The sequence below is a fragment of the Paralichthys olivaceus genome, chromosome 23 (assembly GCF_024713975.1).
Source record: "Paralichthys olivaceus isolate ysfri-2021 chromosome 23, ASM2471397v2, whole genome shotgun sequence".
NCBI lineage: Eukaryota > Metazoa > Chordata > Actinopteri > Pleuronectiformes > Paralichthyidae > Paralichthys > Paralichthys olivaceus.
In genome coordinates this window covers 14,757,407-14,783,832 of record NC_091115.1, presented here as the reverse complement: position 1 = coordinate 14,783,832, position 26,426 = coordinate 14,757,407, and the positions used below count along the sequence as shown (strand labels likewise).

Below are 26,426 nucleotides of genomic sequence, written 5' to 3'. Positions count from 1 at the left end.
CATAGGCTGCTCTAAAGATTACTGCCATACTGATTTGACACACAGGCAACGTCATCACTCCTCTTCCTACTGTCGAGAGGACGACCTGAAGACTACTGTTAGCCACTGGAAATTCTAACACCGCTGTCTCACAATCGCGCTCTGAATGCTAAGTGCTGAAGCAGCACAGAATACAGGTAATCCAGAGAAGATAAGGCGATGACCTGCATGAACATCAGTGAGACTGTTCAACGGTGGAGAGACCCCAGAGAGTTGAAAGGGATGAAAAGTGATAAAGAGGTTTCTGCTTGTCAACATTAGTTTTTCTGTTGCTGTATCACACAACCAACAGGACAGTATTGAGTTGTCCCATTGCTAATGTTGGTGGTGGCTAATTCCAAGTTCTCCAGATGCTGCCTCTGGAAGGCTGCAGGCCGCGGTGACCACATGCCAAAATGTGACGACCTCCAAGCGGGCAGCAGCCAGTCACGTTACATCGGTGGTGCACCTTCAGTGTCCGTCTGCCTCTTCAAGGACAGTCAGACACTCACTGTCAAGGCTGATTCTGGTTGTTGACAGTGTCGTATGAATAAATACGGAGGATGTATTTTGTCTACAGATGATGCTTATGTTTGTGGTGGCCAATTCCAACCTTGTGAGATCAGTGATGCACCTTGGCAATGTGCCTGCATGAATATCGGGCGTGGGGCTTTTGAAAGAGCAGTCAAGGGACAGTCGATTGGTTCTCAAATATCAACAGTCGTTCCACAGAATCACCCACCTTCAAGTGGACCTTTAGTTAACATTGTCAAAAAGATTCTATTCTCTGTTTACCAAATGTTAGTAAAATGTCAGTATCATTATACACTACTAGATATATACTGTGCAGTAGGTACCAGGTATATGTGATACATGAATACATTCACTCTTGCAGAGTATAATACTGATGGATATTTGTCTCTTATTTGAAAAGATTTGTTTTCTCATTTCATTAAAGCTCACCAACATCTTGCTGTTTGTACATCAAATGTACCGGTGTATGATTATGTGAACGAACTAAACTAAATGAATATATCGTCACTGAATGAGGAACTGGAGGAAGCAGACGGGTCTGACACTTCCCTGAGTGCAATCCTACCAGGTGCTGAAAGCTGAAGTGGATGGAACTGAATGATACAAGATATGAAGATTACATTAAGATTCCTCAGCATTTGAAAAGCCAATTACACACACTACCATAAGTGTGTATCGCCGCATGTACGAGACCCTCTTCACAGCTCTACTGGCCTCCTCCAGCACACTGCTTAAGTGACTTCTAATGTGAAGAGAGTCATGGTTTGAGGCAGAGCTAGGCAGAGAGTGAATAGCATAATTGCCTGTGTCTGAGGAGGGTGAGAGTACAAGGGTGCTACAGAGGAGAAGGTTATATTTACATGCTGGATTGTGAGAATGAGCACACACACCACGGCATTTAAAATTTGACACTGCAGCCGGCGCTTAATGCCTCAGATCTCACGCGTCGTCTGATTGTTTTTACTTCCATAAATGCTTGCTGCATAAATAGTTGAATGAAATTGCACTGAGTGGCATGCACTTTTCATGTTGTGTTAACACATTAGAAAGAAAGAGAACAGGAGGAGCCACCTGTCAGTAATTTACAGTATGGCAGCATTGTGCTCATGGCTTCTGTTCAATGCAATCATAAAAGAAATTGAATATCTTCTTTTATATCAAGATTGCATCAAAAGCAACCCCCAAGTTCCTGTTTTCCAGGACGCATGGGCTTTAGGTCCTAAATCATGTTGTTTGCTTTGACTCTAATTACACAGAATAATCTATATTATCACTTTTCACATATTTCTCTAAATCAATGTGCCATGATTTGGATCACTGGTAAGACGCAAGATGTGCGAGGTTACAGAACTACTCATTGCTGTGTTGGCCCGCTGGTCTTTTGCCACATCATCACATTAAAGAGACAACTAGCGTTAGCTTCTTTGCATAATGTGTAACAAACACAGAAAGTGTGTAGGAGCAGGTGTTAAAATGAAATGAAAGGAATCTTGACAGTGCTAATGTTAGCAAGCTCGGCTAACTGCCTCCACTTTCCAGGTGGAGGATCTGAATGCTAGTTACCATAGCTTGCTTAAATGTTGTAATGGGGTGGGCGTCAGTATACAATACAGCTTGTTGTTTTGTAATGTTTGTAGGCCATTGAATATGTCATTATCAAGTCAATAGCAAACCACAGAATTTCCAAACATGTCTTTTAAGAAGAAGAGCTCAGGGAAACATCCAACTGAAGTTTAAGTTTAGTGTCTGCAAATCCAAAAAGTAAAGTTGTACACAGCAGCTGTGGTGTCACTGTAGTTTACATTCTCTTTCACAAAAGTAAGCAATCAGATTCACATTGAGGATGGAGGACATGGTCTCTGGGTGCAATCATTCAACAACATTTTTGTTTGAAAACAGTATTTACAAACTAAAACCATGCTGCTCTCCTGCACATTAACTGCTCTAAAATGTAGTCTTGGATGTAGCCTTGTTTCTTTCAGATCAGATCATCTCATCATTTCCAATATATCTTAAAGCTTCGACGGTGTGAACCTTGGTGCTTTTATTTCTGTGCAGCAAACGTGTGCACACCCGTGACATCTAGGCTCAATGACTGACACTTGAGTCTTGGCTTATTCTATCGGGCTCGTTGCTCCCACAGGCTCAAAATGTAATCCTTCCAAAGTCAAACTGTTTACCTCAAAAACAGACCCAGTTTAGCATCTGGGTGAATGTGATATCTGAGGTCATTCAGATAAAACTCAAGACTCACAGTGACTTTGCTTGTTTTTCTTTTTACATCAGCTCATCTTCCTGCTATGTGTCTGTTTCACCCCCTCCCTCATTCTCATCCTTTCCTTTCTCCTATTTAGAGTTATTTTAGGGGGGTGCTTCTGAAAACTAACTCTGCTGTGGATTGCCTCTTAGTTTATGAAAAATGTTCTGAATAAACCTCTGGGTGATGGATCAGCTCAGCAGCCACAGAGAAGATCTGATTAAAAGCAGATATGTGCATCAAGGTTAAAACTTTATCAATCATTCTTAGACATCTGCTATCACTAAAAAGCTTATTTGTGATATAAATTATGTTAATGATGCTATGAATGATGACTATTGCTTGTATTGCTTTATTTTGAAATAAGATCGTTTTAACTGGAGTTAATGCTGCTAGTATGAATTCAAATATTGATTCAAATATTAAGTCCTTTTACATTTACGCTGTTGCCATAGTTGTTGAAAAAAATTAAGGTCATATTTCATCAGATGGAGGAAAAGCTGATTTGTTGGTTGCAGCCTCTGGCTTCCACACGTCTTTAATGAGTTACCGGGGCATTCAAGAGAGGAGCGTGGGGGAAAAAAGGGAAATAAATTGCTGGCAGCAGATACGTCAGAAAGCAACTGTTCAGTGAGGAGAGATTAAATTAAATTACCTAAAGCAAACATCCCATCAAACTACAGATTCATGACAAGTCAGGTGCTGCCAACTGCATATGTGTGAATGCACTGTTTCTCTGCAAATGCAGCCAAAGTTTATTAAGTAATTTTTAGACAATAAAGTGGTAAAATTATGTGAAAAAGCAGCAAGAAGCCTCCGTGCTTGCTTGAACATTACTCTGTCTGTATCCCAAACCTTGAATCAATCTCATTGTGAAACTATGAAACCTGTTTGAATATCACGCAAAAATCACCTAGTCGGTGTGGTGCTTTCTCTGCAATATAGGTCTTATACAATCATTTCAAAGTCCTGAGAATGTAGGGCATATGTGCCAAAAATATGAAGTACTACATTATTTGTGAAACTTCTAAAGTACAAAAAAACAACATGCTACATATACCTAATTTTAATGTAGGCGACAGGAGGGACTTCTAATATTCCCCTCGAAAATGACACGTAACTTAAAATCTCAATTTTTCTTTTTCAACAAGGCCCTTGTACTCTATAAATAAACTTTCTATTTTAATCTTGCACAATATCATTTTGTAGCAAACTGTCATTTTGCTACATTGGTTGCTTTACTCTAATTTGAATTAGGTCTATACCACAAGAAACTCTTCCACAGCTGTGTAACGTGGCGTGCCAGTCATCCTGCGCTGAACTGAGTTGTGGAGGTAGGTGGTGGATTAAACAGCCGTTTAGCAGAGACGCGATGACTTAAAGCAGTCCTCTTCCCTGCTCTGACAGTAAGCAGCAGGGGTAATTTAAGATATATCACATGCCAGGAGGCATAGCTGGCACAAAGTGGCATGCATCTGCTCAAATGAAGACTCACACATGCAAGAGTGTGCAGAGCATTAGAGAGACACAGTTGTCCTTGGATAACAGCAGGCATTCTACCGAGAGGCTGCATTTCTCGCGCTTGAGCAGCGCTGAACTCAAGCTTTTAAAATGGCTCCTCAGCCTGAGGGAGCAGATGCTTATAGTTACCCTCTACACCGAGCCGATCTGATTCCCACAGAATTCAGGTTAATTGGCACAATACAATATTCAAGGAAGTTGAGTTTAGACTGGAGGGGAGCTTCATGTCTATGTGTGACGGCCTCTGACATGTTTGCATTCACAATTTAAATGTTTAAATAATCTTCTTGTGCAAAGTAACTACAAAATGTAGCATGTTAAACTTTCAAATCCTTTCTTTCAATTTAAAACAAGCAACATGTTATGTGGAGGATGGGGGCTGGAGACCTCAGGATTTGTTCGTACGGAAAAATACAAGTTGGAAATAATTCAACAACTTTTTACTGACTTGAAGCTCTGAAGGTTTGAGAAATATTTTCACAGTGAATAAAAAATCTTTGTGGACTTGTCTTTCTGGCATCATATCGACTGTGTGAATTGGTTATTTGGATCTACAGTATATACTTTGCTGCTTACAGATGATTTTTTAAAAACCTTTATTTTTAAGTATTCAGTATCAAATATGCATCATTATCAAGGTCAAGAAACCATGATGGCGTGTTAGGGTCATTTTGTAGAAAAATTATGAAATTATCATTTTATACATATCATAAGTATCAGGACTTTCAAAAGATTATTTCCTAAAAAAAAATTCTTTATTCTGATAAAATTATTACTTTATTCTTTTCATGTTTCTTATCAATTATAACTTTATTCTTGTAATATTTTGACTTTATTCTTAGAATTTTACACATTTTCTACTTGAAATCTCATGTTATTTTTCTTCAACATGGCTCTAATACTCTGTTGTAGGAATCAGCCTTTAGATCAAGGGGTTTGGTTTCAGCAGCTAGAGCTGAAACCAAGTAGTCGGGTTTCTTGACCAAAAAAAGCTTATTATTTGCAGTAAGTGTATTTATAGTGCTAAAACCCAATTAGATAACATGTTGATATAGATACTTGCAGTGGTAAAAAAAAAAAAAAGTATATGTGTGGGAGAATGCTGCAGGTTACCCTGACAACTGTGCATAAGTGGACAAGCCAAATCATATCTTCACTTCCACCTGCAGGTAAAATACAACTTCTATTAAGAGGGGGAAAAAAATCACCTCAAAAAATAATACATTTACAAACACATCTCTGCAGTCAGATATTTTCTCTGGTAGGAAGGTGAATTGTTGATTTTAAAACCTTCAGCCAGGAAAGACAAATCAGCCATGAAACAACCTGCAGCGGCCTGGATCCATCTGTGGCACATGGTCGGCTGTCACTGGGTTAGAATAAGGCTTGTATGGTTAATGACTTTTACATTATTATCATTAAACAGATTAGATTAATTTAAGAGTCATTTCTAGAAAGAGCCTGAGGTAATGTTCTCATCTCAGCTCTTCGGCAACACTGAAGATTTGCGAGTCAATGACAAAATTGCTTGTGTGGGAGTGATTCAGCATTGTACTTTGACAAATGCAAAAAAACCTCTTCTCTACTTCTCATCTAGGTTGCAAAAATATTTACACTTAGGCTGGTACACTCAGAGAGCAGTTCTCATGAACTAAGGTAATTCTGTCTATGCGATTCTCCCACTCATGTTTTGAAATGAATTATTTCACTCGACTAATATTAAGGATGATATTCATTTAAAAGATTCATGAGTCATATCTGTGTATTTTCAGGGCAGATGTCAGAACAAAATCACCATTTGGACAATTTCTTGTTGATACAATTTAAAGAGGCAAAATATGTCCTAGTGGTCCCTACACATTTTCCCCAAAGATAATAATAAAACTACCCAATGCTTTTCACATCATTATGAAGTCTAATTAGTATTACTAGTGCAATGCCTCTTCTAAACATGCCTGTTTACTTGACCTGTGGTAGTGCTCCAGGACTACTTCAGAATTACTCCTTATCCAATATTAGTCATTAGCCAGTTCTCCTTAAAAAATCTATAAAATACTGTAATTTTTTTATTGTTTGTGTACTGGACATTGTTCTCAAAGCTTTTTACAAACAGTCTATGGTGCAGAGTGAAGTTAAAAACTATAAGCATTTTTATAGTCAGTGTTTTTCTAAAAGGAAACAGGATAAGCTTCATTACTGTTTACACTTTTGTCACCGAATCATTTACTTGACTGGTATTTTTTCATGCATCTCATGTCCGCTATTTCAGAGGTCTTATGACCCAAGTTCACAACTTTTTTAAATAAAAGCTGTAATTCTGCTTGTTATAAAGCACTGCAGCAACAAAACAAATGATGTGCCTTTACTTTTTTAACAAATTGCAAAAAAAGAAAGTGATTCTGTGAATGCTGTTGCTATGACAGAGATAAGTGCCTGCAACAATGTCTGTGAATGTCTATGTCAGTCATATAAAGAACAGAAAAAAAAACATATCCAAACTTATCAAAATGATCTGGTGGTACATTTTTGGCTCGGCTGCATATTGCTAAGTATTGCTCTGGGTTTCTAGGGACACAGAGGAAGAACAACTCGGTCCACTGACTGTAAAGCCATGCCCCCACTGACTGCAAGGCACTGTTTGCCTGTTAATTCAAAGTATTTTGATATCAAGCGTATCACAAGTCCAAATCATGCCAAATTCTACACTGCACTTCTGTGGGCCCTTAACAATTCAAGCTGGATGTTGATAAGAAGAATGGTTTTTGAGCTATGTGAGACAGACAGACATTGTAGATATTCTAAACACTTTTGCCAAGTAGGTTTCATAAAGAAGCAGGTCACTTTTCATCACACAAACTGCTTTTGATCCAGAAATGTGGGGTATTTTTGTCACAGACAGCACTGGCTTACACTTTGTAGTCATGGACTCAGACGGAATCATGGACTGTACATATAAAATCCAAAAGGGATAGAAACAAGACACGCCATTGCCTTGTGTATTTTGAATGAATGTTTAAAGTTAATTTAAGTTCATTACAACATTCATTTCAACCTTCAATAATACTGCCACTTACCACCAAGTAAACTGTTGAGATGTGGTGATGGTGGTAAGAGCTGTAAAAAAATCTGATGGGGCAAGAAGCATGTTATACTGTTAATGTGTTATACTGCAAAACGTAAATAACCTTTAAAGCTGTGAAACGAAGGTTAATCATTCCTGTATCAAGAGAACATACCAGCAACACAGTGTCTTCATTGACACAACACTCATTTACCCTCCATATCTGTCTGAAAACACTTTCATGCTAATTGTAAATATCTTACCACACTTTTGTGAATTAATTTTCAACTTCCTTAATTCATAATTTACACTACTTGATTAGACCCTCAACAGGCACATAGGCATCTAATGGCCCATTCCAACCCTCCATTGAAAAGTTCCTCATAAAAATAAAATCAATACTCTATAGACTTGAAATTTTACTTGCAATCAAAAAAACCCCTAAACTGTTGCTGTCAGTTTATCAAGGGCTCATTACAATAATGTCTTATATCGTCCTAGAGCTGACTTGTCCTGGAAACATCAACATTTTTTTTTGTAATTGCAATAAAGACACCTGCAGCCAAATGATCCAAAATGATTTACATTAGATGTCTCATTTGGAACCTGCTTGGGGGCTGGATAAGAAATAATTGGCTGATTTGCATAAACTAACATTAATTTTTGCAGAAGGCTTTGAGATTGATCAAAACATGTGTCACAATATGGGACACTCCTCTTACACTGAAGGCATCATAAAATCATTAAATGCAAACCCAAATGGCAAAGTATTTCTGTCCACCTACCAGCTCTCCTTGATTTCCCCTTAATTTCATGAAAACACTACCGCTACAAATGCATATCTTGTGCAGCCTAGGAGTTGGCAACACAACAATTCTCAGTATGAGCCACAGGTACTGCATACAATTTGTGTTTATATGCTAGATTGAAACTTGTTGAGCATGCAAAGGTAATAGGTCAATCCTATATCATTTTTAAGGAAACTTAAGGGCAACGTTATAATCAATTGTGAGAAATCTGCAGTTATTTACAGAAGTAAACCTGAACTTGAGAGAGGTTTAATTCAGGTTTCAACTTTACACCTGACCAATGTGAAGTCTACATGAATTCCGGATCTCTGATGAAAATGGTTGGACACGTGATACATCATGTTCTATGAAGCTTTGCCATCAACCACTGTGGATACAAACGTGAGGTAAAATGTCTGTCTGCCTTAAGGCGAGGGTTGTTGCAAACATACGGTGAGAAGAGAGAAATCTCCTCAGGCGTGGGGCCTTTAACCTCTTCCTTCTTTGTACAAGCAAACCCCTTGTGGTTTTTACAGAAAAGAAAATGCACCCAGGCGTGAATATTCTCTCCTGTCTGCTAGCCCAGTGAAGAGGAGGAAGCTGCAAGAGCGGAGGGATCCTCTGGGTCCCCATGAGCTTGAATCCAGCAGAGAATTACTAATAGGATTGGTTCTGCCAGGTCGGTATCAGTGAACCATAGAAGAAGACTCAGACAGACAAAGACTCCTGCGCTGCACTGAGGGATGAGGTCAGCCAGTTTTCACTTCAGTCGATCCATAAAGCCATTTCGAGGGAACAGGACATTAATTGTTTTTCTTAAGAAATATGATACTTCTTTTATTTCTGACCATTGAATGTCTTCACTAAAAAATCTCTCACTTCCAGTTTAAAACAAAGACACAGTTGTAAATCAGCACCACAGCTCAGGTTCCGAAGGCTCTCAGGGATAGAGAATGCATGTCACGCTTGTATTAAAAATAAATCCGATATGCATTGTTTATTTAATATGCTCAGCACACACTGTCTGCAGGACCTTTTTTCTCTGATTGTACAACTAGCTTCTTCTTTATATGACGGCTTTAATTAAGATATATAAATTGGCTCTGGTTTGAATGATCCATGTGTAGGATTTAGCAGCATCTAGCTCAGAGTGTGCAGATCTGTGGCTTTAATAAAATAAAATTTACTCCACAACTTAACCAATTTATTTCCATGTATACCAGTGTCCCTCCCTTCTTCACTGGACCTGTTCATCTCAAGAAACTGCAAATAAGCAAGATCCTATTTCAGCGACTCAGTAGAGGGGCATGGGGCTGCCTGTTATCTGGGCTCCTAACGATTGTAGTCTTGGCATTTGGAAGCCTGTCTACCTTTTATTTTCTAAATGATGCTGCATTGGTGTGTACTTTATAATAATGTGGTATAAACTGTATCTGCCCTAATCTGGTAACTCTTGTTGAAAACTTTAATAAAAACATTGTCCAGAGCTCCATTTCATGGCTGACTGTGTTTTTCTGCCAGAGGGCAGAAGCAATGCACTGACTCTAACAGTACAGTTTTTTTTCTCAAAGAGACGATCTCCTGGGAGGTTTCTGTTACTGACTGCAGTCGATATCAGGCTGGCAGAGCCTGCATTACCATATGTCATCATCATCATCATCCAGAAAGACCCCTGACAGTTCTGAGAGAAGTTACATTAACAGTATTTACAATTACGGTTCCATGGAAAATCCGCTGTAGTACGTGAGTCTGGTCTCTGAGGTAATTTGGAGAGCTTTGAATTTTTTATGTTGTTTCTCTCTGATCCACACTGTCTATTACTACAGTCAAGTCAAGGAGGAAAACACAATTGAGAACAAATAAATACAAAGTGGTAACTTTTTACTCTGGGATGTGATCAATACCCTGTTATTTCAGAGTTGGTTATCAGCGCAACAAAAGTCACTCATCCTAAAATTTCAACACGGCAAAAAAGCACTGCTATTACGTTATGCCAAAAGACAAAGATAGCAAAGAGGTGCTTTGTTGTTGTGAAGTTGTTACTTTGGACTGTTATAGACCTGTACTGTACGATATATGTTGCTGCAGTACTTTTCAAATTTCATCAGGTAGTGTAATAGATATGTTTGTAGAAAACAAGATTACAATTTCAGCCAATCAACAATCCTAAACATTGTTTATGACTGCTCCCCAGATGGACATTATTTTAGACCACAACCAAGACGGTGATTTTTAAAAACTGCTGCACTGCTGGTGAGACGGTGTTAAAAGTTACCAGCTATCAGCTCCTGCAAAGGTTTCCTTGGTGTGGTGTGGTTGCCATGGCCACAAACCTTGCTACTACGACAAACTAAAAATTCAAACCACATCCAACTCAGGTGGCGGTGAAAAATGCCTATGTGATAACTTAGCAACCAACATGTTCACTTGAAAGAAAAGGATGTAGCTGAGGTGAAGAGTCCCTAATCTGAAAACAGCTTTATGTGATGCCACAGATGTGATTTTACTGATGCAAATTGTAAAATCAAAGTTTATTATTTAAACATTTATCAATTTATCTTGTCACTTATTGTCTCTAAATCCTATTGTTTCTCAATGTGAGCAGTACTTTGCTGAGTTTCCAAAGTTTAATAATCTATAAATATTATAGTTTGACACACTTTTTCTCTGGATGTCCAAATTTGTTAGCACTAAAAGTATCTTATGCCTTGTTTTTTTCCACCAACTGAGCAGCACTATGTAAAGGTGTGTACAGCAGTGCTAAATACACGTCAAACTACAGCTATGATGCTTCTGTGTGACACAGTGTTTGAACTCCCATAAAGTGACCATCAGCGAGTTATCTTGAACTGCATCTACTCCCTTTCCACTTTGAATCCCTCCAGCTGTCCACCTTTGTGTCTTGGTGTCTTGATTTGGCTCGGCGTGTCCTCTAATTGAACCCAGCTCGCTCAGATGTGGCTGCATTAAACAGTGGATCTTCTTTAAAGATTTTATCTTTGAATCAGAGTAAATGATCAGCGGAAAGAGCAGGGGTTGACCCTGCAGAGTAACCAATATGCAATTAGCATCAAGCGATAACATGAAAAAGGCAACATCCAGTCCATATCCCTGCCTCACTGCGTAGAGGTAGGGAAAAAGAAAAAAAACACATTTTACAGCTTCAATCGCAACTAAAGCTGTCACAGAGGGTCAGGCCAAAGCTAGTCACCGCTATTACAAGATGACAACTCCTGTGCACATCACGCCCCTGTCATCTCTTTGCTGATGTGACATTTTCACTTTGCAGCCTGATCCTCATCGGTGTCTGGCAGCGCAGTTTCCCACCGTGTTTATTTGGGATCAGGTTTTCAAATCAAAGCTGTGAGGGTGGCTGAGCTGTCTGCTGTCACCCAAGAGCCCACTGTGCTATAAATGTTACTGTTGCCAGATAAATAATACAACAATAATATGAGCACCTCTCTGAAAATGTGGCCTGATCTCAGCTTATAAAGCCTGGCAGGCTCTGAGGGTACATTCCTACCAAATACAAGTTAATCTAAGCAGTGGGAAAGTGCTTCTTCAATAGTGCTGAAAGGACAAAAGGTCTGAAGGCTGTGAAGCTTATTAGACTGCAACAGCCTTCAGTTGCTAAGTGACCATTATCAAATCCTTTACAAAGGAGGCAGACTGACAAAAATGTATATGCTGTATTTTCTTTTTATTTAAAAAATAACTTCTAGACTTCAATGGGTTTTTTTCACCCGAATAAACAATTTCCTTTCTGGCAGCTGTTTTCTACAAAAAGTGGAATAAATGACACTACGCGGCCAGCACCAAATGGCAGACTAACAAAGTCAGCCAGTAAGTGATGAACATAGAGGTGGAGACCAAATCAGAACTTCAAGATAACTTGACATGACTTCTAATCATGCCAATGTTGCCCTTTATCTGTAGATCTGACACAACTGTTTGCTAAAAGCTTAGTTATATCAACTTTATCAGGGGAAAACATATCAGTGTGAGCCAAAAAAGTCAATGATACAAAAGATTTTATATCTGACTTGACATTTGATACCAACTTCCAGTTGATGAGCTCAGAGGTACAATTCCGATGGTTCTGAAAATTAGGAACCGATTGTTGATTCCCTCACACTCTGAAACACAGCGACTCATCCACAATCAGCTGACGGAGGGGGGGGGGCAAAGAGTCAAGAAACACAAATCAGCTTCAAAGACTGATTTATTAATTACCTTTTAATGCTTGAGCCTCGGGGTTGTGCAAATGGTGTCAGATTAAAGAACTTTCAGTAAATCCATTGTCCTTGGAATTGGAAGCACTCAATCTTTTAAAGTGGATGGATAAGCATCAATTATTCAGCATTCAGCCCAAACTAATGAAACATCCGTGACAGCTCACAGAACTCATGGGCCCCACCAGGACTCCTCCTGGTGGTCGACAGGAAGTACAAGGAAGACGGGAGGAGCACAGCTTAAGCATGCAGGCCATCACATATATGAATGCATGATACATAAACCTTATCTTTCCCACTATTGAGTGCAATTCTCACTGTGACGCGTGACCATTATAATCCAGTACGTTTCAGTGCTCTCCTGCTGAGATGGACATCAAAGAACAGGACCTGGCTCCTTCTCTTCAATTCGTTCCAGTTTCGGCAGTTCTCCTCACCGTCTCCGTTCACGGTGACATCAGTCTCTGTTTGCAAATTGAGCAATACATCTCTTCCAGTTTGGCTGACATTAAGTCACATGCATTTTGTGAAAACCACCCACCATTTTGAGGTGACTGTCACGCCGAAAAACACTCTTCTCGAATATTTAGAACACACACAAAACATTTTAACACCTAACATGCTCCGATGACTAACCGTTGTGCTGTTACTTTTTTCAGATGTGCACCGGTAAGCTCCGCCAGGTTGTTGTGGAGAAACGGTGGGTGGGAGTGGGTTAATAAATGTATCACTCTTGTCAGATGCTCTGTTGAATCAACACCTGCAGAAACCTTGAACAAGACAAAGAGTAGCGCTGCCATCGTGGAAAGTTAGACATGCACTTTTTGTCTCATGCTTCAAAATGCTTCATTCAGAATCAAATGCACATCATGCCAACTGGTGTTCAGAGTTGCTGCATTTTTTAAAAGAAACCTAGTTGCTTTTTTTCTTCGTTTGCTTGCTTTTTCATCGTCAATGAACAGATCTCCATATATATGATTACCCACAATCCTCCTTATAGCATTCGTTGACACATAATATAAATTAAAAAAAAAAAAAGAAAGACAAACACTTCAAAGTTGAAAACGATTGCAAGCTAACTTTTTCTATATGTGCTGAGAGTATTCTGCAACTATTGTACAGACTTAAAAAGGCCACGCAAAGGAATGACATCCGTCATCAAGACCCAGTTTAAGGTCTCAGAGCAACACCGTCATCATGTATGCCAAATCTGGCAACTGTAATCTACTGTGTAATAATTTAAAAGTCCCTTTGCAAGAGAGTGAGCATGTTCTTCATTTCAGTGGAGTGTGTGTGTGTGTGTGTGTGTGTGTGTGTGTGTGTGTGTGTGTGTGTGTGGGGGAGTGAAAGAGTGAGACCAACAGACAGACAGAGAGAGCAAGGCCTGATGGGATGCTGTATATAGCAAGCAACTGCAAGGCAAGAGGTCCAATCATGCATACTGAACAAGTCTCTTTCATTATCTATCCAACAGGCTTCTCTGCTTCTGTGGATGCACACGACGACACCTTCCTGCACTTTATCAGCCTTTGGTGGTGGTGGATGCTTGCTGCATCATCATATGAATTAATATCCGTCCTAATCTATACCACTAATTCATAAAATACAATCCTGACAGAGTGGTATTATTTCCTATTCACAAAAGGCTTTTCATATATATTTATTTTTTGATATTCAAACTTTCTAGTATCTGGTGGGATTTTCTGGGGTAATGTCTTTTTTTTTTTTTTCTTTCTTTCTGTTGTTAACTGAACAAAGGAACTGAAGCGTTAGCATGAGTAGCAACTTCTGCAATGGAAAAAAAAACAAAAACCACTGTGGCTGCTTAGTGAAGCCAGTGTGGACATCGACTATTCTTCTTTATTACAACATAGATCTAATTTTTATACTTTTGGCCATCTGTTCTTTTGGTTATAACATCTGTGCAACAAGTCAAGAAACATGAGCACTGAAGAAGATGGGAATAGTCATCAGTGAAGACAGAATATATAAAAACTGTATCTGACGTACGGGAGATAAAAGTTGAATCTGAATGTCAATTGTGATGGAGGTTTACTACAAGCATCTTTTCTTCCAAATGAGTTAGACTTACTTCTTTTTAGTACTGCTGCTGTATTTGGAGATTTGTATTCCTGAATCATGGCAAAAACTTCAACATTGTACTGCAAATGAAGATTCTCTTCAGGATACTGTATTTAGCAAGAAAGAATCATCATGTTTCCTAGGGCCAGATGCATAAAACTAGATTAATGAATAAAACTGTGTATGTACAAAGCACACATGCATAGTGTATGCATTCTTTTAGTCAGCTTTATGTTTTATAAATCTCACACTGTCACAGTTAGCCATAAAATAATGCAGAAACACCTTTAAAACAGCTATTTCCCAGTCAGCGTCATTAAAGGTCAGAAAGGTGATGAACGATTCATTTATCATGTTCGTACTAAAAAAGACTATATTAAATATAGCTATTTTACAGTGTAGGATAAAATCCAAAGATCACTGATATAGAAATAATGAATGTAAAGAAATTAAGATGAGCATAAGCACTTCATTAAAATCAAGCTTAAATGAGCCTTTATTGAGATTTACAGATAGTGTAGATAAAGTCTAATCTGAAATGTATGTCTTCCTATTTTTTTACCTGCAAATGTCTAAAGAAAACTGCATATACAGTATGTATATGCTTGGTCTGAAGAATGTGTGAGGAGCTTCAACCTATTTATAATGACCACTTTATATGTATGGAACATGGCATATGCACATATTTTGTGTGTATATAATTAAGCATCTGGCCATATGATGATACAATGCATATTTGTTTTACTGTGGTGATAGAAGCATGAAAATGTTGGTCCACATCCAAAACCTCCTAAAATTGAATGTTACTTAAGTCCAAATAAATGAGTCATTTAGTTAGAGAGGCATTTAGTGAATTGTCATAAGGTACACTGTATCTAATATAAATCTTCTTATGTCTGGTAACATTAGGAACCATAAATTACTAGTTGTACCAGACCATGTACGGTTGTAGCACCAAATTCATTACTTGATATTCTATTTGTATAACATATAATTCACATTATTTTATATTTATGCCTCTTATATTTATGCCATATTAATATATGCATTTATGTATATAAGTTTGTTTACGTTTTTCTTCATAATGTACAAATACAGTATATATCATCATACAATCATCCGGTGTCACTGCACTTTACCAAAGTACATTTTCCTACAAATAAAAATTCCCATCTGTAGTGAAAGGTGTATATTTTATACATATTCTCTCTATGTTTATTTCTTTAAATATTTTAATTCACCATTTTATTGCCTATTTCATAAAATTTTATACTTTCACGTGTTCTCTTGTCTACCTCATTCTGACTATCTTCTGCTGCACAAGTTAATATAACCGGCACACACACGTTCATCTTATTTTCTAAAACACTTGAGAAATAGACTTTTCATTTGTAAGAGGAAGATCATTTTAGTTCATCATTAAAACTGTCTTACTTCAATTGGAAACTAATTGCCGCCTAATGATTTCTGGAATTACAATTATGATCATGGTGGTTACTTGTATAACCTGTGTCTCAATCTCATCAGTCGGCATGATGGTTGCCACTGCTTATTCACCCTGTGCCCTGCTCAACCATCCCACCTCAGTTCCTTATAGACTGAAGGCTGAGTTTGAAGCTTCATTAAATTATAAGAGCACCCAAATGTAAACTTCACAACTTCCCCTCATACATGCACAGATGTGCATTCTTCTAAATTTGAAAAGCCTAAGAAACTAACCATAGAGATCAAAGTTCACTTCCAAGTAACATGTCAGTCGCCACACTGCACAGCAGACAAGTGATCAGCACGACATCAAATATAGATACATCACAGTGATGATTGCTAAACAATCAATACACCACCAAATGTTGAAAAAAGTCATATTACATTAAATTGCTCATACGGACCTCTCACTTAATTCCCACAGCCGCAGCCTTATACACTCCTGCTTTACACTGAGCTATTACAGTCAACCAAGGCAGCGCAGGATGATGATTGGCAGGGCAGATTACTGAGATTGGCAGCAGCTACAAATACGCCCAGTGGCACGCCGTCACCACTAACATTCGGGCTACCATTTGCCCTGCTCTTCTACCCAGCGTCAGGTTTGCTGCTGTTTACACAGACTCAGACTCTACTTTACTCAGCATGGCTTTGGCGTCTATTTGCACAACTCTGCCACATTCCCTGGACTCATACAATGTCAGACTGCGCAATGTGAGTCAGCAGCGCTCTCTGATGAGCCGGGCAGGCCCTCGTGCACCTGTAGCCCCGGTTTAACAGGAACAAAAAGTGAGGATGCTGGAGCACATCTCTGTGTATCACCTCTGACAGCTGTAAGAAAGCAGTTAAAGAGACATGCACACATGGAACGGTTTTGTTAGTGATGCTCCAACACCCTTTTTTTTTTTTTGCATCACTGCTTCAAGACTAACAAGCTAGCACACAAGGGGTTACTGAGCAATAAGGGTTCATGGTCGAGCAGGTTTTTGAAATCAATCAGTTTCACGGACCGGACGGATCTCAATGAAAACAGGCCGTGGTGATGAGCGATGATGTTGCCATGACAACAGGCAGGCTGAGCGTGCAGCCTGGCTTTGGTATCTTCAGGCGTGCGGCAGGCGGCACCCAGACGGTTTGGGTTTTTAACCTCTTAAGTGGCAGAAAGCAAGCTGCAGTCTCAGATGGGATCATGGGAGGAAGGGGGGGATGCGTGGGTGAGGTGTGGTAAGGGGGGTTATAAAGTTGGGCATCAGTCAAAACCTCTGCCTCAGAGCACAGACATGGGAAATGAAAAAATGTGGTGGGTGTTATTTCTTCTCTTCTTTTTATTACCATCCAATCCAGCAATGGCAAACTACAGAGACACGAGAGGGACAAACAAACAGATTAACACATAGTAGAACGAACACACACGCACGCACGCACACACACACACTTTTTCCTTTGCAGAAACATAAGCACAAACAGAGGAAAATCAACCAGAAATTCTCACTCGTTCTTTTTCACTCAGACAAATGAACACACCATCAGCTGCTGTTAAAACACTCTGCATGCAGAGAGAGAGAGAGAGAGAGAGAGAGAGAGAGAGAGAGAGAGGAGAGAACAGGATGGCTACAACAATAGAAATAGCGTGGGGAGCCCAGAGAAACACGCCTGCTAACGCTGACTGCTGGCACATGAACACTCGTGGATGAGTTGGTTAAAGGGACAGATCAGACTTCGGGGTTTTCAGCTTTCTGACAGCCTCAGACAGTTGAGCTGACACTGAGTAATGATCTGATGTCAATTACTGTGCTGTTTAGGAGGCTCCGATGTGGAGAATAGTCAAATGAGTTGTCATTTAATTACTGTAAACACATGAGACCATGATGGAGAGGACTGTCTCACTCCACATTTCCCATAAATCATGTTACCAACGTTGCAAAGAGGAAATATTTGCTTGGCCAACTTTAAGTGCACTGTGTTTAAAGAGAGGGTTGGCAATCCTGCTAGCAAGAGCAGGCTACACTTTGAAATTATGCAGCAGAGATGTCCCACCGCCTCCATGCTACACCCGACTGAAGACTCTGGTCATGTCCAGTGAGAGTAAAGGTGTGCACAGACAGGCAGGTCAGTCAGTCACAGACAGGTACGAGAGTGAATCTGTTCATTCAGTCTGAATTAAATGATTGGTCGTGTTTATCACAGTCCTGCGGGAGCCCCATACCCCCCGACACACTTTTCAGGAAGAACAGCTTATTTATTTAATGAGGTTTAGAGGCAGTAACGCTTTGCAGTGTCTGAAAGTTTTGCACATCTTAACCATTTAATCGAACTTGATCATCAAAAAGTTGAAACTGATCATACAAATAAAGTCAGCCTAGTAGTAGTTGGCCTACTTTATATTAGACTAACACAACCAACCTGGTGTCTTCAGCACATGCTGTAAACATGTATGTGGTATAATGATTTAGAGCCTCTTTGCAAATGCTGATTGATTGCCATGTAATGATCAGTGTCTAGAGGACATGTATGATCCCTCCAGCCATTTTTTTATTTTTTATTTACCACTATGGGGTAATGTAATTTCTGCAGTTAAAGAGCACTTAACAGCTAATGCCGTCAGCCCCGTGATGTCAGGGTCAAGGGTGAGTAAGAGGGCTACGATTTCTGCTGGAACAGGCCGACGCGATGAAATCACACCTTTCATTTCCATGGAGGATAATTTCACATTACTCTCTCCTAACGCCTTGTCAGGGGGCGGATTAGTGCCCTCAAGGGCCTGCTTTTAAACACACACGCACGCCATAACTTCTTTGTTTCGTTCACTCACAGAGCCTTTATCCATCTATGGGTTGCGTATTAAAAGGTTAATTAAAAGCAAGTGGCCAAAGCGGGGAGATACGTGTACCAGATATAATTTAAATGAAAATATTCAGCTCCATTAACTCTTTTCTAGCGGTGCTAAACTAACTCAGCACTGTTACATCAGTGCTTCATCCTCTATCAACAGTTTAAGAAATAATAAGTGACATTTAGTGGAAAAGTACAGGAAGCAACTGAACTTAATGGTCATTTGAGTCTCCATTTAAACATACTGATTGAAATGCAAGCTTTTGTAAGATCTTAATTGAATTTATTAAATAATAAATATTGACAGCGTGAGCTGTGGAAATGTTCATCTGTGTTTAGAATAAGTTGCACAAAACAACACTGATTGAGAGTATCTTCTTATCATGTATCAATATTCCTTTTGCACATTACGACAAATCTCAGCCCTCATCCTCTCTGAGACCTTTCTGATGGATTGTGAGGAGGAGGAGGAGCCAATACCACCCTTACCTGCGCACACAGACACACACACACCAGCCCCTCCCTCTCTTTAAAAATGTCGATGGGAGACAGACTTCATTTGGGCGACAGAGAAAACAATTAAATACAGTCACCAAAAAATCTGGGAATTATCCAAGTGTGTTTTTTCATGACTTGCACCAAAATCTTCTAATAGTTTTGTCCTTTTTCAATGGGGTAAATTTCACTTCTTCAAGAAATATAGCCTACTATTAAATATGTTTGTCTTACCTCACAATATTTAAAAAACTATCTGATGGGATGTTTCTTTGAAACAGAGGTAAAAATCTTTGTTGGAAACTGATGTGTGAAACAATGAAAGGTTTTCACACTGTGATTAGATATTTACATTTCTATTGTAAGACATGAGCATGGGAGAGGAAAACAGGTGTCGCAGCTCTGCCTTCTTCAGTGTGCAACAATTGGGGGAATGTTAAAAAACTCGAACAATTGAAGTGCAGGGAAAACTTGTTCATGCTTTAAAGTTCAATTAAATTACACGTAGTGTTAAATTAAATCACAGATACTGCTTAATTTCACCAAACTAATTTAAAAAAATATAATCGTTCATACAATCACTTGGAGACTGAATGAAGAGGAAGAATAATATAATCACACAACAAATAAAAACCAATCCAAGTTCTTTTCCCTCTTTTCAGTTCCTAAGGTATAGCAATGTCCAGTATTGAACAGCTAACAAACAGATTTTGCTTTGACAATTGAAAAATTATGAAATGATGAGAGCTGATATGTAAATTTCATCAATGGGGCACTATATTTCAAACTAATTCAGGACAAATCAAGACTAACATTTTGTAAAGTTCACTACAGCAGCAATGGTTTTCTCCTTCACCTAAATGCTTGCAGGCTTAAGGAGCACACTGCAAGGTATTCTAACTGATATGTGTGCTTATTTAACACAGTGCGTTGCCAGGTAACACTGCTATGTATTGTAGAAAATTTTAATCCAGGCCAAACTTTTTGGTCACGCCACCCTGTGTTTGTTTGCTGAAGCCCTCTGCCTGCCTTTCAGCAGCAGTGTCATGGTTGGTGCAGAAAATGCTGCTAATTATCAGCCTGACCTTCAGTGAAGTGTTTCAGTGTCCTTTTGGGCTCGAAATGCCTTTTTAGTGACGTTAAATGATAAAAAATTAATCAGAGGGAATCAAAATTAAATAATTACATCCATATACATGACTACAGTATATAAATATATGCTATAATAAGTCAAATGTCATATTCTAACTGGTTGTTTTTTGGTATGGTTGATAGTTTCATTACCTAGTTGAGATAGCACATAAAACATAAGCAAGAGATTTCTTCTTGTGAGCGCTCATCAGTCAGACAAATAAAGTCAGACAATGAAATGAAATTAATCTCAACATTTTAGCTACAACATTTGTGGTTGCATCAGCTGCTGTAATGACGCACTACCTGTGACATAATGAAGGCATTTAGGAAGCTGTTTTACATTCATTTTGATTTACACAACATCACTCCTATAAACACGTCAGCCTGCCGATGAGGTAATGATTTCCTGTCCATTACCCAGAATTCACGACCATCGTTAATAAGAGGTGGAATCTACCATGAAAGGTGATTCAATCGGTAGCTTTCTTTGATTTACTGATTATTCAATATCATTTTCCAAAAACTTCTGATGAGCAACTAGTATGGATTTAGAACATCTGATGGTTCTCTCATGTTTTTAACATCATGTTGTTTAAGATTCAAAATCCAAGAAACACACGAGTTTTCTTAAGTGGGGTGTCACGTCTCATCATCATGCATGCTTTTGAACTGCACACCAGCCAGAAAACAACATAAAGATGTTCAAAAACAAATGACAGATGCCACATGGAGCTGCACTAATTTTGGAATAAAGCCCCACACATTACTTTTAGGTTCATCAGACACTGAGCGATGCAGAGATGAGAGGTAGATGACATTTCTAGAGCTGTAACCCAATAAACAGTCTCTGCGAGAGGAAAACTGCTGGAAGACAGATTTAGGATGCATGGTTGAAATAAACTAAATCAGACTTCAACAAATGTAGGCTATAGCTTCCGTTTTGGCACAGGCCACACACCTACAATGCATCTCTATGAATATCCACCCTGACAGAGTGTTAACATGTTGTTTGCTTATAGGACAAAAGAAAAAAAAAATTTAGTGGTGAAGACATTTGTTCTAAAATCAGGCTCTTAAAAAGTGTCACTATCTTTAATGAGTCAAATTAGGGCAGATTACTCCACCAGGAGTCAATATAATTCAAACTAAGTGAAAAGAAGTGATGTCACACCACTGCAAGACCTCTCACCTTAGACAAATGCTAATTCAGGACTGGACTTGTACTGACTTTCTCTACACTTCATGGAGGATTTGGGGGAAATAACTTGTTGAAATGTTGTGTATAGTGTGAGCTGTGGTGTTTCTGTGCACTCAAAGGAGGACGCGTGAACGAGGGGGTTACTGTGTTGGGTTGGTGAGCCCCAGACGCAGCGGTGCGCCCTTACCCTCGCCGCCCTGGAGGAGTAGGGATCCTCGAATAGATTCCAGATCACCGGCTGCCACTTCCTCCACAGGCTGACGTTACCGTCGGCATCCACGTCCTCAATGCCGAGCCTCTTTCCTATATCGTCGTCCTCGTCCCCGTTGTCCACGTTGAGCTCGAACACGTCCAGAGCCTCCTCCGCGTCCCGGTGCTGCCGGTATGTCATCCAGCAGCAGGGCTCCACGTCCGTCTCATCGATGCCCCAGAAGGAGAGCTCCTCCTCGAACAGCGGTCCGCACACATCCGCCGGGCAGTGGAGCTTCCCGGTGCGGTAGTAGTTGAGCACGTAGGCGAACACGCCCGGGTGGCGGTCGAAGAAGTACTCGTTGGTCCGCGCGTTGTACTCGATGAAGCCGGGGACTTGTTGCAGCTGATCCAGCACGGAGTCGATGTCCGAGTCGGAGGCGAGCAGCGCCAGTCGCGTCCCCGGCAGGGTCTTCAGGGTGGTCTTGTAGGTTTCGTGCCTGGTGCCCCCGACGTTGAGGATTATCCTCTCGTTGTCGTCAAACTTGCCCATCGCTCTGTTTCAGACATGACTTGATGTAAAGCGGGGGAAGTTGGCGAGTGCAGTCCGGAGGTAGCAGCGAGCCCGACGCGCGCACACACCCACAGTCCTGTTCAGAGGAGCTCCGGGATTTTGGCCGTGGTGCGCAGCATCCTCGACTCCACTCATCCGCAGCTTTCGTGGCTCTTCTGTGCTGCGAGGAGGGTTGCCATCGCGTTGGGGGAGATTTCAGGGAGGTGCGGTGTCGTCGTTTTGCTGTGCCACTATCCGCTCAGACAGTCAGCGCTCACAGTGTTGAATGATCTCAACCGGTGGCTCCAACCAGACTGCGCTGATGTTGGTGCTGCCGTTGCGCGCCTCCTGAGTCCCTGCCCTCTCCAAGACGCACAGCCGCTCGTCAGCGTCGGGCTCGTTACTCACAATATATAACAATCACTCAAAAATAATTAAACTAAGCCAATATCTGCTTCGGGTATTACTACCTGGAACAAGTCATCCATTGCGCGTAACTTCAGTTCCATCCAGTTTATTTTGCTCTAGAAATTCAGGGACATGAATCAGCGCTCACCTCCAGAGCTGCTGCCCCTGTTTACCTCGACAGAACAAAGTGATACAATCATCGGTTCTGGATGCAGAAGAAAGAATTAATAACAACTCATCTAGTTAGTGATACCAAAAATAACTTCTTATTGTGAACCAAGCCATTAATCCTTCTGAAGTATAGCTCCAAGCATCATTTGTCTATTTTCATTCTTAAATTGCTCCAGTATGATCAGTGGGGGAAGAAATATATATTCAGCTCTAAGTACTAATTACACCATAATAAATAAAAGTCATGCAAAACCTTACTTAATTAAAAGTAGGCAAGCACTATCGGCAAAATAGTAAAAGTAAAAAAAACTAAAAGTTCTCAGTAAAATCTAAGAAGTATACAAAGTTGCATAATGCCAATAATACTAATGTAAAGTACAAGTACCTCAAATGTGTACTTGATCAGAGTGAGTACTGTCCACCACTGGTTATGGTTCCTGGCATTACTTGAGAAGATTTGCTCTTATCTATGAGCTTTCACATGTTTAACAGAAGAATGAGGTAACAGGACAACCGAGAAGCTTAACATCCTCGTTATTCATGTGCAATAACGTGAATGACTAAAACAGAGGTTTAATTTCACTGACTCATACAGTAGAAGCTTTTATAGAAAGTGCTTTATAAATGAGATAGACAAAATCTTTGGGTCTCTGCATCTACACTTTAGTGACTTTAAAGTCAAACCTTTTAACCCGGCATGAGGCAGGTGTCCCTGAATGAGTGCACATCTGAGCCTCGGATTTTATTGGGTAATAGCAGCGGTGTTCATAAAGCTGTAACGATGCTTTTAGGGGAGGGAGTAGTTTCAGATCCACTGTAAGTAAAGCAATTGAAATTAAATTTTAAATTTGATTGCAATAAGTTCAATAATACTAGAACACTGCAGTTGGCATGAAGTAATAGTGAGAAGTGATAAATGTGCTACTTCAGTGGATTTTTAGGGGCTGATATATATATATATATATGCCAAACAAACCACTCCACAGTCCGACTCCACACCACTGTCTGCTCAGCTGTGATAGCACTCTGCGCTCAGAGCACAGCAACGCCCCTCATTTCCCAAGAGGCACTTCTGAGAAGTTTAATTTGCCGTTTTACGACGCAAACTGCAAATGTTACTTTTATAAGCATTTGTAACGCGTCTGTTCAGGAGAAAATTGTGGTTTATGTTCATAATTGTCATTTTTGTGCTGTTTTATAACCACACGTGACATGGCAGTTATATTCATATATTATATTCACTCAAGATGAAATAGCAGTAGATTTCCTTATAATTAGAACTTACTTATTTAAAATAAAGCCTCCACTGCTATTAGAGCCAATATTTAGAAATGCATATATCAGCAGTCCTTGGCAAAATTGTAGCCAAAGTGAATTCTCACCTACAGTATATGACTCCAAGATGCAACCGGGCGGTAATATGGGCGTTCCAGTAAATCAGTCAGGCTTTATTCTGCCTGAACTAGTGCTCCATAAATAGAAAGAGTAGTAGAAGCAATTATAGTAGAGGCCAGAGCAACAGTTACAGTAAAGACAGGTAAGTGCCTTAGAAATTGTTTAGTGACAGTTTAGTGGCATGCAAGGTCTAATAAACCTGCCAAAGGTGACTCTAGGCCAAAAATGAGCTGTGGGCTCCTTTTGACCCCCATTCTTTTCACACTAGGCATAGCATAGTATGCTATCTTGCAATAAAGAGTCTGAACACCTGTTTTCTAAATCAGATTGTGATAATGAATCATAAAATCTTACATGAACACTTTTTGTTTTGTTTTTAAACAATTGAAATCATTTTAATTCGATAATTGCTGTTTTTATTTGCTCAGCTCACCGGATAGGACTCAACTGTCTAATCATCACTGACCATATTAGCTACTTTCTGAGCCCTGAGGTTTGCTTTGTTTTAGTCTGCAGTAAACTGTGCACAGGAACGCACTCACACACATTTATTTTGGGACTGCACAATGTTAACACAATATGAACCAAAATTATAAAACAGGCCTGACTACAAGACATTAAAAGTACTTGAGATGCCCTCATCATTTGAGCCAATATTGCACTTTAATCATGTGTATTACCAAACACATTCACACAAAGTGAAGTTATGACAAAGTTAAAGCCCCACGTGTCCTTGGGCCTTTGTGGCAACAGAGGATCAGAGGCGACAGAGTACTTTGGTGGTTAGCATTTATAGCAGCAGTAGTTACACTAAACACATTATATACAGGGTTTTTCCTGCATAGAGAATTGCGAGGCAGCCACCTCCATCCAATTTTGTGCCACCTCCACCTCCTGACAAAATTCTAGTACAGTAGAAGAAGCAGTAATAGTACGGTAGTACCAGAGACATGCACTGAACTCTGGATAATCTCCTGAAATTATCTGGAGGGGCTGTATGTGGGAACTCAAATGTCCGATGTCAGTGCTGCAGACATTCTCCAGAGTGTCTCCTGCTTGCCCCCTTGTAAAAACTCTGGACAATGTCCAAGTGAGCCCATGTGAGAACACAGCAGAATGGGCATGTGGATGACGTTTCTTACACATGACATACGCAAAATTGAAAGAAACAAGTGCATGTAGAAGATAGCAAAGAAAATTTCAACTTCGAGAAACAGGATTCGAGAGCTTTTGGTGATAAAGGCACAGTGCCTTGATGTGCTGTAAACTAAAACATGTGATCTCTGGAGCGAAATGTATACGTGACGTGCAAACGCATTTGACTGAGTAACTCCTGCTGCGTTCTTCAATTGTACAGACATTCTCAAGAGTTCTAGACACACAACTAATAGTAGCATTCGTAGTAGTATTAGTAAGACTAATAATAAAGGCAATGGCACATGTGGTTAAGTCAGTAATGCTCAAAATGGTACATGAGTCATTGATACCAGAATTATTAGGCACAATCTCAGAAGTAGAGGCCACTGTAATAACAGCACTGTGTGCAGAATAGTCGCAGGGACATGAGGATCATTATGTAGGAACCACCGACATGTGAAGTTTTTATAGCCCTGACAATGATGGTGCAGACAATAGTTCTCTACCCCTTCAGAATAAGGCTGTTTGCATCAATGGTGTACATCAGTGACAACCGAGTTTCATTCCATCTCTGCACTCTGAATCTTAACAAGTTTGTAGATAAGAGGAGAGAAGCAGCTGTGTAGCAGAAGGCCTGTCAGCTGTCAGTCTGTGCTCTACAGTGCACGAGGAGGGGAGAGTGACATCTTTAGGGAGTCGGAACACAGCTCAATCAACGAGGAGACACGGCAGGCAGCGCTCCTATAATTACATGCATCATTATTCCCTGATGTAAGGCTGCTTTGTAAAACTGTAACCTCTGAGTAACCTAATTACTTATTAACTTTCTTGATCGAATCTGCTGAGGAAGGGGATTTTTTAATTAAATTTAACATCCCAGTTTTAGAAAAAGGCAAATTCAAATAATATATATCTCACACTTCTGCAGTGCTGTCA

The 26,426-nt window shown here is 39.8% G+C and overlaps 1 protein-coding gene across 9 annotated transcripts in view; it reads right to left on the bottom strand.

The window, feature by feature from the left end:
* Positions 1 to 26,426, bottom strand: part of kcnc2 (potassium voltage-gated channel, Shaw-related subfamily, member 2) — an 80,196-nt gene that overhangs the window by 48,286 nt on the left and 5,484 nt on the right. For 2 of the 9 annotated variants that reach the window (XM_069519311.1, XM_069519312.1), the window contains exon 1: positions 21,825 to 22,897. The exons of 1 other annotated variant lie outside the window; for it this stretch is intronic. In XM_069519311.1, coding sequence (XP_069375412.1) covers positions 21,825 to 22,379 — 555 coding nt within the window. In that variant the 5' untranslated portion in view covers positions 22,380 to 22,897. Of the gene's footprint in view, positions 1 to 21,824; positions 22,906 to 26,426 lie in introns of those variants that run through there. 6 more of the 9 variants (XM_069519310.1, XM_020100010.2, XM_020100015.2 and 3 more) reach the window with 5 other exon arrangements.